Source organism: Nannospalax galili, unplaced genomic scaffold (genome assembly GCF_000622305.1).
Source record: "Nannospalax galili isolate Female #2095 unplaced genomic scaffold, S.galili_v1.0 scaffold220, whole genome shotgun sequence".
NCBI lineage: Eukaryota > Metazoa > Chordata > Mammalia > Rodentia > Spalacidae > Nannospalax > Nannospalax galili.
Genome location: NW_008347891.1, coordinates 1,309,445 through 1,324,994, shown reverse-complemented (window position 1 = coordinate 1,324,994; position 15,550 = coordinate 1,309,445). Strand labels below are relative to the sequence as shown.

At 47.5% G+C, this 15,550-nt stretch overlaps 1 protein-coding gene and 1 non-coding gene across 4 annotated transcripts in view; both read left to right on the top strand.

Annotated features, from left to right (window-relative positions):
* Positions 1 to 15,550, top strand: part of Slc16a14 (solute carrier family 16 member 14) — a 30,705-nt gene that overhangs the window by 13,047 nt on the left and 2,108 nt on the right. For 2 of the 3 annotated variants that reach the window (XM_017800961.2, XM_008844468.3), the window contains 3 exons: positions 1,627 to 1,898; positions 5,225 to 5,368; positions 9,028 to 10,248. In XM_017800961.2, coding sequence (XP_017656450.1) covers positions 1,640 to 1,898; positions 5,225 to 5,368; positions 9,028 to 10,166 — 1,542 coding nt within the window. In that variant the 5' untranslated portion in view covers positions 1,627 to 1,639 and the 3' untranslated portion in view covers positions 10,167 to 10,248. Of the gene's footprint in view, positions 1 to 1,626; positions 1,899 to 5,224; positions 5,369 to 9,027; positions 10,249 to 15,550 lie in introns of those variants that run through there. The other variant, XM_008844469.3, reaches the window with a different exon arrangement.
* LOC115072280 lies at positions 3,994 to 4,203 on the top strand. The gene has a single exon (XR_003851330.1). It is a non-coding gene; the product is annotated as a small nucleolar RNA U3 (small nucleolar RNA).

Sequence of the window (15,550 nt, the reverse complement as noted above, 5' to 3'; positions counted from 1 at the left end):
TGCATGCCTTTAATCCCAGAACTTGGGAGGCAGAGGCAGGTGGATCTCTGTGAGTTCAAGGCCAGCCTGGTCTACATAGTGGGCTCCAGGACAGCTGGGGCTACAAGAAGACCCTGTCAAAAAAAACCAAAAAAAAAAAAAAAAAGTAAATCAATCCAAAAATTTTTTAAAAACAAAAATACAATGGAGAGAACCTGAGAAAGACCAACATCAACCTCTGGTCTCCACATGCATGTGCGCAAACATGTGCATGTACACATGTCCACACCCCACACACACACCACGCACACACACAATCATACAATCAGAGAGAGATTCTCCAAAGAATACTGGTTTGTTTGGGACAGAGCATTGCATGGGCTGCCACTCAATCCATCATGCACCGTCTGGATTAAAAGAGGTTAAGGCAAGAGGAAGTTTTTTTTGTTGTTTTTGAAATTGTGGTTTTTGAGACATGGTCTCCCTGTAGCCCCAGCTAGCCTGGAACTCAGTATGATCTCACCTCCTGAGTGTTGGGATTAAAGACATGCACTACCATGCCCAGGAAGAGGAAGTTTTTAAAAACGAACATGAAAAAAAAATTGCAACAGATAGTTTTAAACAGTAATACCTGATCACAGTGGTACAAGGCAGGTGGGGAGTGGCACATAGAATACCACAAACAACTACAAGCTGGTCCGATTTATTTTGTCACTGTGTGCCAGCAATTCTAGACAAGGACCCTGATAAGCACTTCCCTGTCCAGGTTCTCAACAACTGCTGAGTTTTCATGGTATAGATGCATATGCTTCATATTTGGCTGTTTTTATCAGTCTCCTCTGTGTGTGTATATGCGAGTGTGTGTGTGTGTGTGTGTGTATGTGTGTGTGTGTGTGTGTGTAGGTGTCCATGCACATGTGTGGAAGCCAGAAGTCAACATGTGGAAGCCAGAAGTCAACCTACCACATACCATCTTGGCTCCAATCATGCCCTCCTTCCTCCAGGCTCAGAGGATGGGTCCATCTTTCTTATCAAGTCTCCCTCCCTCCCTCCCTCCCCCCCCCCCTCTCCCCTTCCCCTCCCTCTTCCCTCTACAGCTCCCTCTCCCTCTCCCTCCTCTCCATTTTCCCTCCCTTCTTGTCTTCTTGCTCCAAATTTATGATACATGTGAGCAGACTATAAAGACAGATTTCATCAATGCACTTGATCCCATGAAAAAGTAAAGCACATTCTCAAACCCACAGAGTGACAAAGATTAATTTGAGCCTAGAGACTGAAGAGATAATTCAGTGGTTATGAGCACTGGCTGCTCCTGCAGAGGGTCTGGGTTCAGTTCCCAGAACCCACATGGTGGCTAACAACCATCCATGACTCCAGTTCCAGGGGATCCGATGCCCTCTTCTGACCTCCATAGGCACTGCACAGCATGGGTGCACTTATAAACATGCAGGCAATATACTTGTAGACATAAAATAAAAATAATAAATAAAATATTAAACAAATAAATAAAAAAATTTAAAGGTTAATTTGAGCATCCTTTGATGCTTGAAGCCACTTTGATCATGATGGGAGATTGAGCTGTCCAAAAAAGAGGACAGTGTCTTTTGTTTCAAGCCAGGCTGAAATTATTTGCTGTGTGTGTTTCAGAAAACCTTGGAAAATGTATACCAGCCATGAAGATATCAGATATGACTTTGAAGATGACCCCAAGGAAAAGAAGACCCTGAAGCCCCACCCGGACGTTGATGGCGGGTGGGCATGGATGATGGTCCTTTCCTCGTTCTTTGTGCACATCCTCATCATGGGCTCGCAGATGGCGCTGGGAGTCCTGAACGTGGAGTGGCTCGAAGAGTTCCACCAGAGCCGTGGCCTGACTGCCTGGGTCAGCTCCCTGAGCATGGGCATCACCTTGATTGTGGGTATGTTCGCATCCAGTGTTGTGAAACCAAAGTCCCCGCGGTAAGGCAAAAGGTGCAGGTATGGAGGTCAGAGGACGACCTGTGGCAGTTGGCTCTCTTCCACTCCTATGTAGGACCCAGGACCAAAATCAGGTCACTAGGCTTGGCAGCCAGTGCCTTTACCCACTGAGCCGTCCCACACACCCTCAGCCCCTTTGTTGCTCCACGGTCCAGTACATTCGATACTGTCAGATCCCTGTGTAACCATCACCATCTACCAGCCCCAGAGCTTTTCTCACCTTCCCCAGCTGAAACTTGGAACTCTTTGGACACTAATTCTCCAATCCTGGCTGCTACATCATTCTGGCTCTGTGACTTTGATGGTTCTAGGTTCCCCGTGGAAGTAGTCCTCTCTCTGCTTCCTGAGAAGGGGCACGATGTGACCGGCCACCATGATGTGACCATGTGACATTCCTTTCCATGATAAACTGTGTTCCCTGGAACTGTAAGCCAAAACCAAACCTCCCTTGAGTTGCTTTTTTTCAGGTGTTTGACCACAGCAATGAGAAAGGTAACTAATAGGTATAGCTTGGTGAGGTACTGGCTCAGCCTCCAGCACAGAGATAGAAGAACGTCCAAGAACTGAGTAAGGGAACTCCTTAGAGCTAAGCTGGCTTATTTTATTTTATTATTGTGTGTAGATGTGAGTGTGGGCACAAGTATGCCACAACACACATGGAGAGGTCAGAGAACAACTTTCAGAAGTCGGTTCTCTCTTTCCCCTGTGGATGATGGGGGTTGGACTCAAGTCATCAGGTTTGCACAGCAAGCACTTTGACCTATTGAGCCATCTCTCTGACCCTAAATTCGTTTTTAATTTGGAAAAAAATCAAAGTTGAGTATAACATTCCTTAGTTATGTAAAATAATAACCAAAAATACAATTGTTTAAAGTGATTTATCTTGCTGAATGTGGTAATCCACACCTTTAGTCCCAGCACTTGGGAGGCAGAGGCAAGCAGATTGTGAGATTGAGGCCAGCCAGGTCTACATATTGAGTTCCAGGCCAGCTGGGCTTCAGAGAGACCCTGCCTCAAAAAAATCCAAATAACAGCAACGAAAAATGACTCATCTTCTTGAGTATTTATTGTCCCACATTGTATTGCTAAAATCTGGATTGCTGTTGGGACATAGAATCACAGATCACAAGGTAAGCATTCAGTTCAAAGGCAGAAAACTAGAGCCCCCGAGCTAAGGAAACCCACGGAGTATGTATCACACAAAAATGCACGTCCTGGGGGCTGAGGACGCAGTTCAGCTGTAGGGTGCCTGCCCAGTGAACATGGAACCCTGGGGTCCATTCCCAGCACCTAATGAACCAAGCATGGTGGCATATGCAGAAGGATCAGAAGTTCAAGACCATCCTTGGCTGCATGGGAGTTTGAGACCAGCCTGGATTACCCTGTCTTAAAAAAAAAAAAAATCCCAGCCTAATGGTTCCAGAATAGGACTGGAACAGTCAGCAGGTACTGAGTATGTTTAAGGCAGTGAGTCCTCTTCAGACCCATTTGCATTTGGGTGCTTCATGACCTATCATCAAGCATAAGGGCTTGAGTTCAGGCCCCAGAACTCAAATAGGAGTTAGAGGACAGACTCCCAGAAGGTATCCTCTGACTTCCACACATACACTGTGGCACAAATGCCCACACATATACACAGAGCAAATAAATACATGTAATTTTTAAAAATTGAAACCTCAATTGTGTAAAGAGGCCAAACGAATAAGGTGGGAGACAGAAACCAAGAGAAGACTGTGACCAATCTGAGAGGGTGTGACCAGCCAAAGGACTTGCCATCACCTGAATGTGTTAGAAGGTATTCTGTGTTGCCACTGTGTATGTGAGTATATGCTGGACAGCTTCAGTTGTCAACTTGACATACCTGGGTGGAGGGAACCACAATACAATTGAGGAATTTTCTCCATTGGATTGACCTGTGGCCATATCTGTGAGGTGTTTTCTTGATTGCTGAGTGATGGAGAACTCAGCCCACTATGGGCAGGGCCACCCTTGGGGTAGGTGTGTATAAGGTCTGTGTTGTGTAAGAAAGCTGACTGAAAGACTATCCTTTCAGGGATCATTTCTATAGTTTTTACTAGAGAAGTTTCTCTGTGTAGAATACCGGAAACCATGAAAAGGAGGTACAGTATTCTTTCCTGTGCGTAAAGCTGGCTGGGGTACGGCTGCTGGGCAGCTGCCTTTTGCTATTGATGATTGTCCTGCTCTGCCTCTGGTGGAGTTGGAGGGAGAGAACACAGTCTGAGTGGTTTGTAGAAAAAAGAAAGCTAAGCCGGCCATGGTAGCACACGCCTGTAGTCCCAGCACTCGGGAGGCAGAGGCAGGCAGATCTCTGTGAGTTCAAGGCCAGCCTGGTCTACATAGTGAGTTCCAGGACAGCTGGGGCTACAGGGAGACCCTGCTTCAAAAAGACAGGAAAAAAAAAAAAAAGCTGACTGAGCTTGGGCCAGAGGAGCAAGCCAGAAAGCAGCATTCCTCCAGGGTCTGTGCTTCAGCTCCTGCCTCCAGCTTCCAGTACTGAGTTCCTGCCTTGACTTCCCTCAGTGATGAACCTGCGAGATGTAAGATAAAATAAATCTTTTCCTCCCCAAGTTGGTTTTGGTCAGTGTTTCTATTATAGCAATAAGAAACTAAAACACTCTCTCTCTCCCTCTCTCTCTCTCTCTCTCTCTCTCTCTCTCTCTCTCTCTGTGGTGTGTGTGTGTGTGTGTGTGTGTGTGTGTGTGTATGTATGTATTCTCTAATTCTCAGATGTCTGCACACATTTTCAAACATTGGCATAAAGTCCAGAAAATGCATGCCCAGGCTGGAGCTTGTCAGACCACTCCCTAAGGACTTCTGTTATATGTAGAATAAAACTGCCTGCTTATTTCCCCCCTAGAACTGAGTGTTCTCTGATGAGATTATGTGTATCCATCTCTACATACTAAAAGGCTTTTGTACTTTAAAATGCTTGGTTTTGCCCTCTTTGATTTTTAAATTACATTTACTTATTTGTTGTGGATGGGAGGTTACATGAGTGCCAGGACACATGTATGGAGGTCAACAGCCTACAGGAGTCGTTCTCTCGTTCCATCATGTGGGGGGATCAAACTCAGGCCGGCAGCCTTGACTGCAGACCCCTTTACCCACTCAGCCATCTCACTAGCCCTGGTTTGACCTTCTGTAGCAGTTCTAAAGATGCTTTATTCTTTGTCTCTGTGTGACGACACCCTGAAACAACACCTTGAAAAAGCGTCTAGTCAATGCCTTTTCTGATGCTCTGTGGCAGGACCTTTCATCGGCTTGTTCATTAACACCTGCGGATGCCGCCAGACAGCAATCATCGGAGGGCTGGTGAACGCCCTTGGCTGGGTGTTGAGTGCCTATGCGGCAAATGTGCACTGTCTCTTTATTACCTTCGGAGTGGCAGCTGGTAAGCATGGTTTCTATTACAATTTAAAATGTTGATTGTGCATTTTGGCAAAGAATTAATTGTGGAGAAAAGTGATCCACTGAGACGTTCTGTCTTTGTCTCTGTCCAACTCCACCCAACATTCCAGGAAACACCTGTGTGCACTGTGTATACGTTCTGTGTGAGCTCTGGGTGTGTGCACTCTATGTATGTGTGCTCTGTGTGTGTGTGTGCCTGGGGTATGTGTGCTCTGGGTGTGTATGTCATGTGTGTGCTGTGTATGTGCTATGTGCACACGTGTGTAAGCGTACATCAGAGGGAGACATTTTGTGTCCTGCTCTATGACTCTCTCCTTTATCCCCTTGACACAGGTCTCTCACTGAACCTTGATGCTGGGCTGGTACCCAGCAAGCCCCACAATCCACCTGTTCTCCCACCCCCGGCAACAGGTGCATGCAGCCACATCTGGGTTTTTACATGGATGCTACAGATTGCATAGCAAGCGCTCTTACCCACTAAACCATCTCTCAACCCCAAGAAAATCTTTTTATATAAGATATTTAATATACTTTTAAAAAATATTTGTTTTTATTTTATGAGTATATTGCCTGCATGTATGTCAGTGCACCCATGTCATGCAGTGCCTCGGAGATCAGAAGAGGGCTTTGAATTCCCCCGGAACTGGAGTTAAGGACGGTTCGTAGACACCATGTGGGTGCTGGGAATCAAACCCAGGTCCTCTGCAAGAGCAGTCAGTGCTCTTAACCGCTGAGCCATCTCTCCAGCCCCTTAATATGCTTTAAATGTGGGAACTTGACTAATAACTGGTGGGCAGGTGGTCCTGTGTTGTATAAGAAAGCAGACTGAGTGTTGCCCAGGGAAGCAAGAGAGTAAGCAGTATACCTCCGTGGTCTGTGCTCTGGGTTCCTGCCCCAAGTTCCTGCTTTGGCTTCCCTTGATGGACTGTGCTGTAAGCCAAATAAACCTTGTCCTCCCCAAGTTGGTTTTGGTCAGTGTTTTAGCACAGCAATAGGAACCAGACTAGAACAGACGGTTATGCCACAAACAGGTGAGCTGACAGACCCCAGGGAAATAAGCATCACTCTCTCACTGTCGGTGGGCTGAGCGTGAGTCACAGAACACTCATTCACTCGTCTGGCTCTATTCAAAGGAATGAATTAGCTCAAACCACACACAGGTGGAGACTGTAAGAAGCCAGGCAGAGCACCCATCAGGTGTGGCACTGACCAACGAGCTGAGCAGTTTGCACATCCATTCTGCAAACGTATTCCCAGCCATAATTTTCTTTATGCACAGGCTTCACACAATAAATGGTCACTTCCTTGTACTCCTGTGTTCCCACCTGACTCTGTGACGGCAGAGCTCCGATCCTCCTCATAAGTGAAGCAGAGTTGTTTTGGTCAAGAAAACCAGGTGTGATGGTACATGTCTGTATTCACAGCACTCTGGAGGCAGAGGCAGGAGGATCATGGCAGCAAAGCCAGTTTGAGCTATATAAGAGTTTCAGGCCAGCCAGGGCTACAAAATGAGACTTTATGTCAATCAATCAATCAATCAATCAATCAATCAATCAATCAGCCAATGGTTTGGATATAGCTCTGACCCTAGCACTCAGGAGGTAGAGGCAGGAAGATCAGCACTACAAGGCCACCTTTAGCTACAGTAAGTTCAAGGCCAGGCTGGGCTACACAACAAAACAAAACTAAAATTTTGGTCAGAGAATGGTGGTACATAGCAAACCTTTAATCCTAACTTGGGAGGCTGAGGCAGGATGATCAAAAGTTTAAAATTACCTGTCACCGGGCATGGTAGTGCACATCTTTAATCCCAGCACTTGAGAGGCAGAGGCAGGTAGATCTCTGAGATGGAGGCCAGCCTGAGTTCCAAGGCAGCTGGGGCTATAGGGAGATTTTGCCTCAAAAAAAAAAAAAAAAAAAGCCAAGCGTGGTGATAAACACCTTTAATCCCAGCACTCCAGAGGCAGAGGCAGGTGGATCTCTGTGAGTTCAAGGTCAGCTTGTTCTACATAGTGAGTTTTAGGCCAGCTGGGGCTACATACTGAGACCCTGTCTCAAAACACACATACATACATACATACACACACACACACACACACACACACACACACACATATAAACACAACAGTAAAAAAACTAATTTTTAGTGGGGAAAGGAGGTGGACGGGCTGGGCTCAGTTGGTAGAGTGCTTGCCTAGCATCCAGGAAGCTCTGGGTTTGATTCCCAGAACCACAAAAACCAGGTATGCAGGGTGGTATGCACTTGTAATCTCAGCACTTGGAAGGTGGAATCAGGAGGATCAGATGTTCAAGGCCATCCTTAGCTACAAGTTCAAGGCCAACTTGAGCTAGATGAGACCCTGTCTTGAAATAAATCAATAGCTGAGCATGGTGGTATATGCCTTTAATCCCAACACTTGGGAGGCAGAGGCAGGCCGAACTTGTGAGATCCAGGCCAGCCTGGTCTACATAGAGTTCCAGGCCAGCTGGGGCTACCGGGAAATCCTATCTCAATAAAAGACATTGATTAATTAATTAATTAATTAATTAATAAGCAAACAAACTTACCTTGTGCTATTAGCAAAATCCAGAGCTGACAAGTTCCATGGGACAGTTACTCAGGGTTCTCAACAAATCAATTGCAAGGAGAAAAAAAACAAAGACTAAAGAGACTTAAAATAGTCATAAACAAACAGCAATGTGTGGACTTTTTTTGGATCCTAACTTAAACACACAAGTTTAAAAAAAATTGTGAGATACTTGGAAATGTGAACACCTTCTGGATATGGAGTGGTATCAAGGAATTATTTTTCAAATGAGAGGACATAGAACTATACTACTTAAATAATTCCTGCATTTGGAGATTTGTACTAAAATATGTACACATGAAATCGCATATTTGCTTCAAAATAATATGGAGTAATTTACAAAATTGCCTGTGAGTTGAGATTTGTTAAAGCCAAGAGATGCTAAACAAAGAATCATTAAATCTTTCTGGTTCTTGAAAGCTTTCTTTGAATTTGATTTACACAGTTTCATTAGGGGCTAGCGAGGCAGCTCAGCAGTTAAGAGCACCCGGCTACTCAGGAGGCAGAGATGGCAGATCTCTGAGTTCAAGGCCAGCCTGGTCTACATAGTGAGGCCCAGGCCATCAAAATAAAAGGAGGGGGGGTGGTGCAGAGATGACTCAGTGGTTAAGAGCACTTGCAGGTCTAGAGGACCAAATTTCAGTTACCAGCACCCACAGCAGGCGGCTCACAATCTCCAGGGGATCCAGCTGCCTTCTGGCCTCTGAGGGCACTCACACACATGTGACATACATACACAGAGAGACACACACATAAATATGGATGGGATCTTAAATGTGCCCTGAAGACCATGTAGTGAAGGCTTGGTTGCCACCCCATGGAGCTGTTGGAAGGCGGTGGCACCTCTAGGAAATTAACACTAATGGAAGGAATATGTAATTGAGAGTGAGCCCCTAAAGTGAGCCAAAATAACCTTTCTTCTTTTTAAGTTGACTATCTCAGGTGTTCTGCTATAGCCATGGAAAGCCATGACACAGCTGGTCTTTATAAGTCCCACAGATTCTGGTTGTGGGCACTGATGGTGCTACATGCTTTCTTCCTTCTCAACCTGCAGGCCTGGGCAGTGGGATGGCCTACCTGCCTGCAGTAGTCATGGTGGGAAGGTATTTTCAGAAAAGACGAGCCCTAGCCCAGGGCCTCAGTACCACAGGAACTGGATTTGGTACATTCCTGATGACCGTGTTGCTTAAGTACCTCTGTGAGGAGTACGGATGGCGAAATGCCATGTTCATCCAAGGTGCCGTGTCCCTGAACCTGTGTGTCTGTGGGGCCCTCATGAGGCCCCTGGCGCCTGTGAAGGGAGGAAGCCACCCCACAACAGAGGATCCCGGCACCCTGCGGCCTCACTCTACTGAATCTGTGAAGTCAGGAGCACAACCAGGCATCGCAGAGGAGCAGGACGGCAGGCCTGGGCCCGAGGAGAGAGACTGCGACCTTCCAGCTCAGGAGTGCCAGGGTCAGGCCCCGCCCAGAAAGAACTTGTGTGCTCTCCGGGTCCTGAAGACGCTGAGCCAGCTCACCCTGAGAGTCCGGAGGGGCTTCCGGGACTGGTACTCTGGCTATTTTGGGACGGCCTCGCTCTTCACCGACCGCATGTTTGTAGCTTTTATTTTCTGGGCTCTGTTCGCGTACAGCAGCTTCGTGATCCCCTTTATCCATCTCCCAGAAATCGTCAATTTGTACAACTTGTCGGAGCAGAACGACGTGTTCCCTCTGACCTCGATTATAGCAATAGTGCACATCTTCGGGAAGGTGATCCTGGGCGCGGTGGCCGACCTCCCCTGCATCAGCGTCTGGAACGTCTTTCTCATCGCCAACTTCACCCTGGTCCTCAGCATTTTCGTTCTGCCTTTGATGCACACTTACGCCGGCCTGGCGGTCATCTGCGCCCTCATCGGATTTTCCAGCGGGTACTTCTCCCTGATGCCCGTGGTGACAGAGGACCTGGTAGGCATCGAGCACCTGGCCAACGCCTACGGCATCATCATCTGCGCCAACGGCATCTCTGCCTTGCTGGGACCGCCCTTTGCAGGTGAGCTTCCCCAGGAGCAGCGGGAGGGCGGGATGCATTACTGCGCACAGGTCCCAATGTCAAAACAGGCCAACATGACACATGCCTGTGATCTCAACACCTGGGAGTGTGAGGCAGGAGGATTGCTGATAGTTCAAGATCAGCCTGAGCTGTATAGTTAAACATTGTCTAAAGAAAACGGCAGAGCCTGGAGAGATGGCTCAGCAGTTAAGAGCTGCTCTTGTAGAGGCCCCGGGGTCAGTTCTCAGCACCCACATGGTGGCTAAGGATTGTCCATAACTCCAGGTCCAGGGGGTACTAGAGCCCTCTTCTGGCCTCCTCAGGCATTGTAGGACATGGGTGCTCTTAAATACAGGCAAAATACTCATACACATAAAATAAATTAATTCATTAATGATAAATAATAATAAAAAACCAAATTGGGGCTAGAGAGATGGCTTAGCAGTTAAGAGCACTGGCTGCTCTTGCAGAGGACCCAGGTTCAGTTCCCAGCACCCACATGGCAGCTAACAACTGTCTGTAACTCCAGTTCCAGGAGATCCGACACCCTCTTCTCACCTCTACAGGCATTAAGTGCACATGGTGCACTTACACATATGCAGGCAAAACACTCATACACATAAAATAAATAAAATTTTTTAGATCTGTCTGCCTCTGCCTCCTGAGTGATGGGATTAAAGGTATGTACCACCAAGCCTGGCTGGCAACAAAATTTTTTAAAAAACAAAGCAAAGCAAAGAGCTGGGCATAGTGGCGCACGCCTTTAGTCCCAGCACTCAGGAGGCAGACAGGCAGATCTCTGAATTAGAGGCCAGCCTGTTCTACATAGCAAGTTCTAGGACAGCTGGAGCTACAGGGAGACCTTGTCTCAAAAAGACAAAAAAAAAAAAAAGCCTGACATAGTGGTACATACTTGACATAGTGGTACATACCTGACATAGTGGTACATACATACCTGACATAGTGGTACATACCTGACAGACATAGTGGTACATACCTGACATAGTGATACATACCTGACAGACATAGTGGTACAAACATACCTGATATAGTGGTACATACCTGACATATAGTGGTACATACATACCTGACATAGTGGTACATATCTGACATAGTGGTACATACCTGACATAGTGGTACATACATACCTGACATAGTGGTACATACCTGACATAGTGGTACATACCTGAAATCCCAGCACTAGCAGGATAAGTAAGTTCAAGGCCATCCTGCGACACATGATAAGAAACCAAAAACAGGGGCTGGAGAGATTGCAAGAGCAGCCAGTGCTCTTAACTGCTAAGCTGAGGCCTGGGTTCGATTCCCAGCACCCACATGGCAGGTAACAACTGCCTATAACTCCAGTTCCAGGAGACCTCATACCCTCTTCTGACCTCCAAGGACATTGCACAGCACAGGTGCACTTACATACATGCAGGAAATATACTCACATGCAAAAAAATAAAATAAAAAAGAAACCAAAACCAGGGCTGCTTGTCCAGCATGTGTGATGCCCTGGGTTCCAGCCCCAGCACCAGAATGGGGCGGTACATACCTGTAATCCCAGCACTTGACAAGTGGAGGCAGGAAGACCAGGAGTCCGAGATCATCCCCAGCTACACAGTGAGTTGAGGCCATCCTGGGCTACATAAGACCCTGTCTCAAAAAAATCCACCATATGTATTTCTAACAGACCATACCCATGGGCTAGGTCTAGCCTTATATTCTTTTTCTGTCATTGCTGTAGTAAGCTGCCATAATAAATGGCCATAAGCACAGTGGCTTAAAACAATTCCCACTTACTATCTTATTGTTCTGTGGTCAGAGGTCTAAACTGGGTCACCCTGGGCTACAGCCATGGCATCAGCAGAGCTGTGCTCCCTCCAGAGGCTTTACGCGCACAGGTTGCCAGACTCACTGTGCTGGATAGCTTTAGTGTCAACTTGACACACCTGGGTTGAGGGAGCCTCAACTGGGGAATTGCCTCCATTGAACTGGCCTGTGGCCATGTCTGTGGGGCATCTTCTTGATTGATGTGTGATGTGGGAGGGTCCAGCCCACTGTGGTGATGCCACCCCTGGGCAGGTGGGTCTGTGTTGCATAAGAAAGTAGGCTGAGCAGGGGCCAGGGGAGCAAGCCAGTAAGCAGCATTTCTCCATGGCTTGTGCTCCAGCTCCTGCCTATGGGTTCCTGAGCTGAGAAAACCATTGAGTTTCTCAGAGTTTGTTGCTGTGGAGCTTGGAACAGTTATGTTGAAAGAGTTGTGAACAATGGTGGTCTGGCTTGTGAAGTTTCAAAGGGAAGCAGAGACTATCAGGGCTGTTTGTGTGATATTTTGAATTGAGAATCTGTGGGTTCTGGTCACCTGGGGCTGAAGAATCAGCTGTGATTAAGAAGAGACCAGAACCTTAAGTAAAACCTTTGCTTTACTGGGACAATTGATGCTGGTTGGCTGGGGCTCAAAAATCAGCTGTAAGTAACAAGAGACCAGCATCACTGTGGTGGAGTCTTCTGGGAGGTATTTCCTCAGGGTCACCACACAGAGGGGACCCGCACCTCTATCTCAAGCTGGAAGCAGGACTTGGTAATGTGTAAGAGCCTCCTGCATGGTTCTGGTGCTGAAAGTGTGAAGGGGTCACAAAGGGCAGCTGAGGCTTGGCACTCTGAGAGGCCAGGAAAGACCATAGGTGAAAGGGCAGCTTCAGTTGCAGTGAAGACCCCAGGTTGAAGGGGTCATGGAGAAAATCTGAGGCTTTGCACCCCAAGAGGCAAGAAGAGGCCATTGGTGAAGGTACAGCCTCAGTTTCAGTGGAGACCCCAGATTTTTGGAGACGCCAGGACCATGGGACGACCACCGAGGACAGCAGTAGGTGTGGAATGGAGCTGGCCTGGGTCTGCGAGGTGAGCTGTGTGTGCTGTGGACTGCAGAGTCAGAGCAGTGGAGCTGCCAGAACCCTTTGGAGCCCAGAAGATCATGAGTGAATCCCAGATGTCCAGTCTCGAGCTACTTTGCTGGACTTTGGTTTTGCTTAGGTGTGCCCGATTCTTCCCTTTGAAATAAGACAGTACTTGTTTTGGATTTTACAGAAGCCCACCCACAGTTAAGAGACTTTTAAAAGAGACTATGGACTTTTAATGGTTTGTATTTTTTTAAGGACTGTGGGCCTTTTAAGGTTGTACTGTCTTATGTTGTGATACTAACATCATATCTTGTGGACAAGAATTAGAAAGGTTTTGGCTTAATAGTGATGTGTTTGTGTGTCAAGTTGACAAGGGGTCAATTGTGCTGGATAGCTTTAGTGTCAACTTGACACAGCTGGGTTGAGGGAGCCTCAGTTGGAGAATCGCCTCCATTGAACTGGCCTGTGGCCATGTCTGTGGGGCATCTTCTTGATTTTGTGTCATGTGGGAGGGTTCAGCCCACTGTGGGTCCTGCCACCCCTGGGCAGGTGGGCCTGTGTTGCATAAGAAAGCAGGCTGAACAGGGGCCAGAGAAGCAAGTCAGTAAGCAGCATTCCTCCACGGCCTGTGCTCCAGATCCTGCCTCCAGGTTCCTGCCCTGAGTTCCTACCTTGGGCTCCCTGATGAACTGTGACCTGTGAGACATAAGCCTAATAAACCCTTTTCTCCCCAAGTTGGTAGTGGTCAGTGTGTTTTGTCACAGCAATGGAGAAACAAACTAGAACACCCACCTAGATGTGTCAGCATCCCTTGCCTTATGCCCCGCTCCACTCCTCTGCTAAGCCAGCAGGGTGCCATCTTCCTCCCTCTGACCCTGCCTCCTCTTGGGATACCACTGGGCCCATCTGAGTAACCCAGGGTCATCTCCCAGTCTCCATTTAATCATATGAGTGGGCAAGTCCCTTCTGCTAGGGAACCTCACATATTCCCTAGGGTTCAGGAATTTAGACAGAAGCACCTTTGGGGTGCGCTGGCCACCAGCCTGGGGCCAGGTTACAGACCCTGTCTCGAGAGAATAAGACAGAAAGATAGAGCAGGACACTTGACATCCTTCCCTGGTGTCTGTGTTTCCTGCTCTGACACCTGCACACACATGTGCACATAAACCACATGCATAATCATACACATACTCACACAAACACATTCACCTGTGGTCTGAGCAGGTGCAGGTGAGGTTGTGTGCACAGGCAAGACAAGTTCAGGCAGGTAGACACACCACTGGTCCAAGGTGCCAAGACAGGAGCCCACATAGGTGTCAAGCACAAGGGCCTCAAATCAGCACAAAAGGGGCTGGGGAGATGGCTCAGTGGTTAAGAGCACTGGCTGCTCTTGCAGAAGACTGGGATTCAAATCTCAGTACCCACATGGCTGCTAACAACCATGCATAACTCCAGTTCCAGGGGATCCAACACCCTCTTCTGACCTCTGAGGGCACTGCATGACATGGGTGCACTTACATGCAGGCAATACACTCATACACATAAAATAAAAAATAATAAATAATAACCAGGCATGGTGGTGCACACCTTTAATCCTAGCACTCAGGAGGCAGAGGCAGGCAGATCTCTGTGAGTTCAAGCCCAACCTGGTCTACGTATCGAGTTCCAGGCCAGCTGGGGCTACAGGGAGATTCTATCTCAAAAAGACATAATAATAATTAATAACAATAATAATAATAATAATTTTCAAAAGACTCAGACTGGTGAGGTTCTGGGCCTGCCCAAGTAACTTGCTTCCCCTTCCTTTCCCCTGCCTGGGTGGTCCCCACAAAATCATTTACTCTAATTTCCTCTGGCAAGAATCTCTCTTCCTAGTGGGTAGAGGGATCCATGGGTGCAGGACACAGCCCTGCCTGCCCCTTCCTTCCCTAGACTCTTTGGATCCTGAAACCACCTCCTCTCCCAGGACCCCACTGGGAAAAAGTCTGTATCAACAAACTTTGTTGTTTTGTTTTGGATTTGAGGGTTTGTTTTTGGGTTTTTGTTTTGGGGGTTTCTTTTTGAAACCGGAGCTCCTGTATCCCAGGCTGACTTTGACTCACTGTGTAGCTGAGGATGACTTTAGACTTCTGATCCTTCTGCTCTACTTGTCCAGTGCTCGGATTTGAGGCACGCACTACCATGCCTGGTTTTACTTGGTGCTAAGGACCAACCCAGAGCTTCCTCAGTGTCAGACAAGCAGCCTGCCAATTGAGCTGCATCTGCAGCCCTGTCTTGGGTTTTTGAAGCAGAGCCTCAAACTCCTAATCTGCCTTCCAGGTCCTGCAATTTTACCCATTAGCCACCATGCCCAGCTCAAAACCCAATTTTAAGCAAGCCTCGTAGCACAGGCCTGTCTTCCCAGCACTGAGGAGGCTGAGGCAGAAGTATCACAGGTTCAGGGAATGCCTGGGCTACAGAGAGAGTATAAAGCTCGCCTGGGCAACTTAGATGGAGTCTATTCATAATATAAAGCAGGGCAGGGAATGGTAATGCACACTCTTTATCCCAGCACTCAGGAGGCAGAGGCAGGAGGATCTCTGTGAGATCAAGGCCAGACTCATCTACATATCGAATTCCAGACCAGCTGGGGTGACAGGAGACCC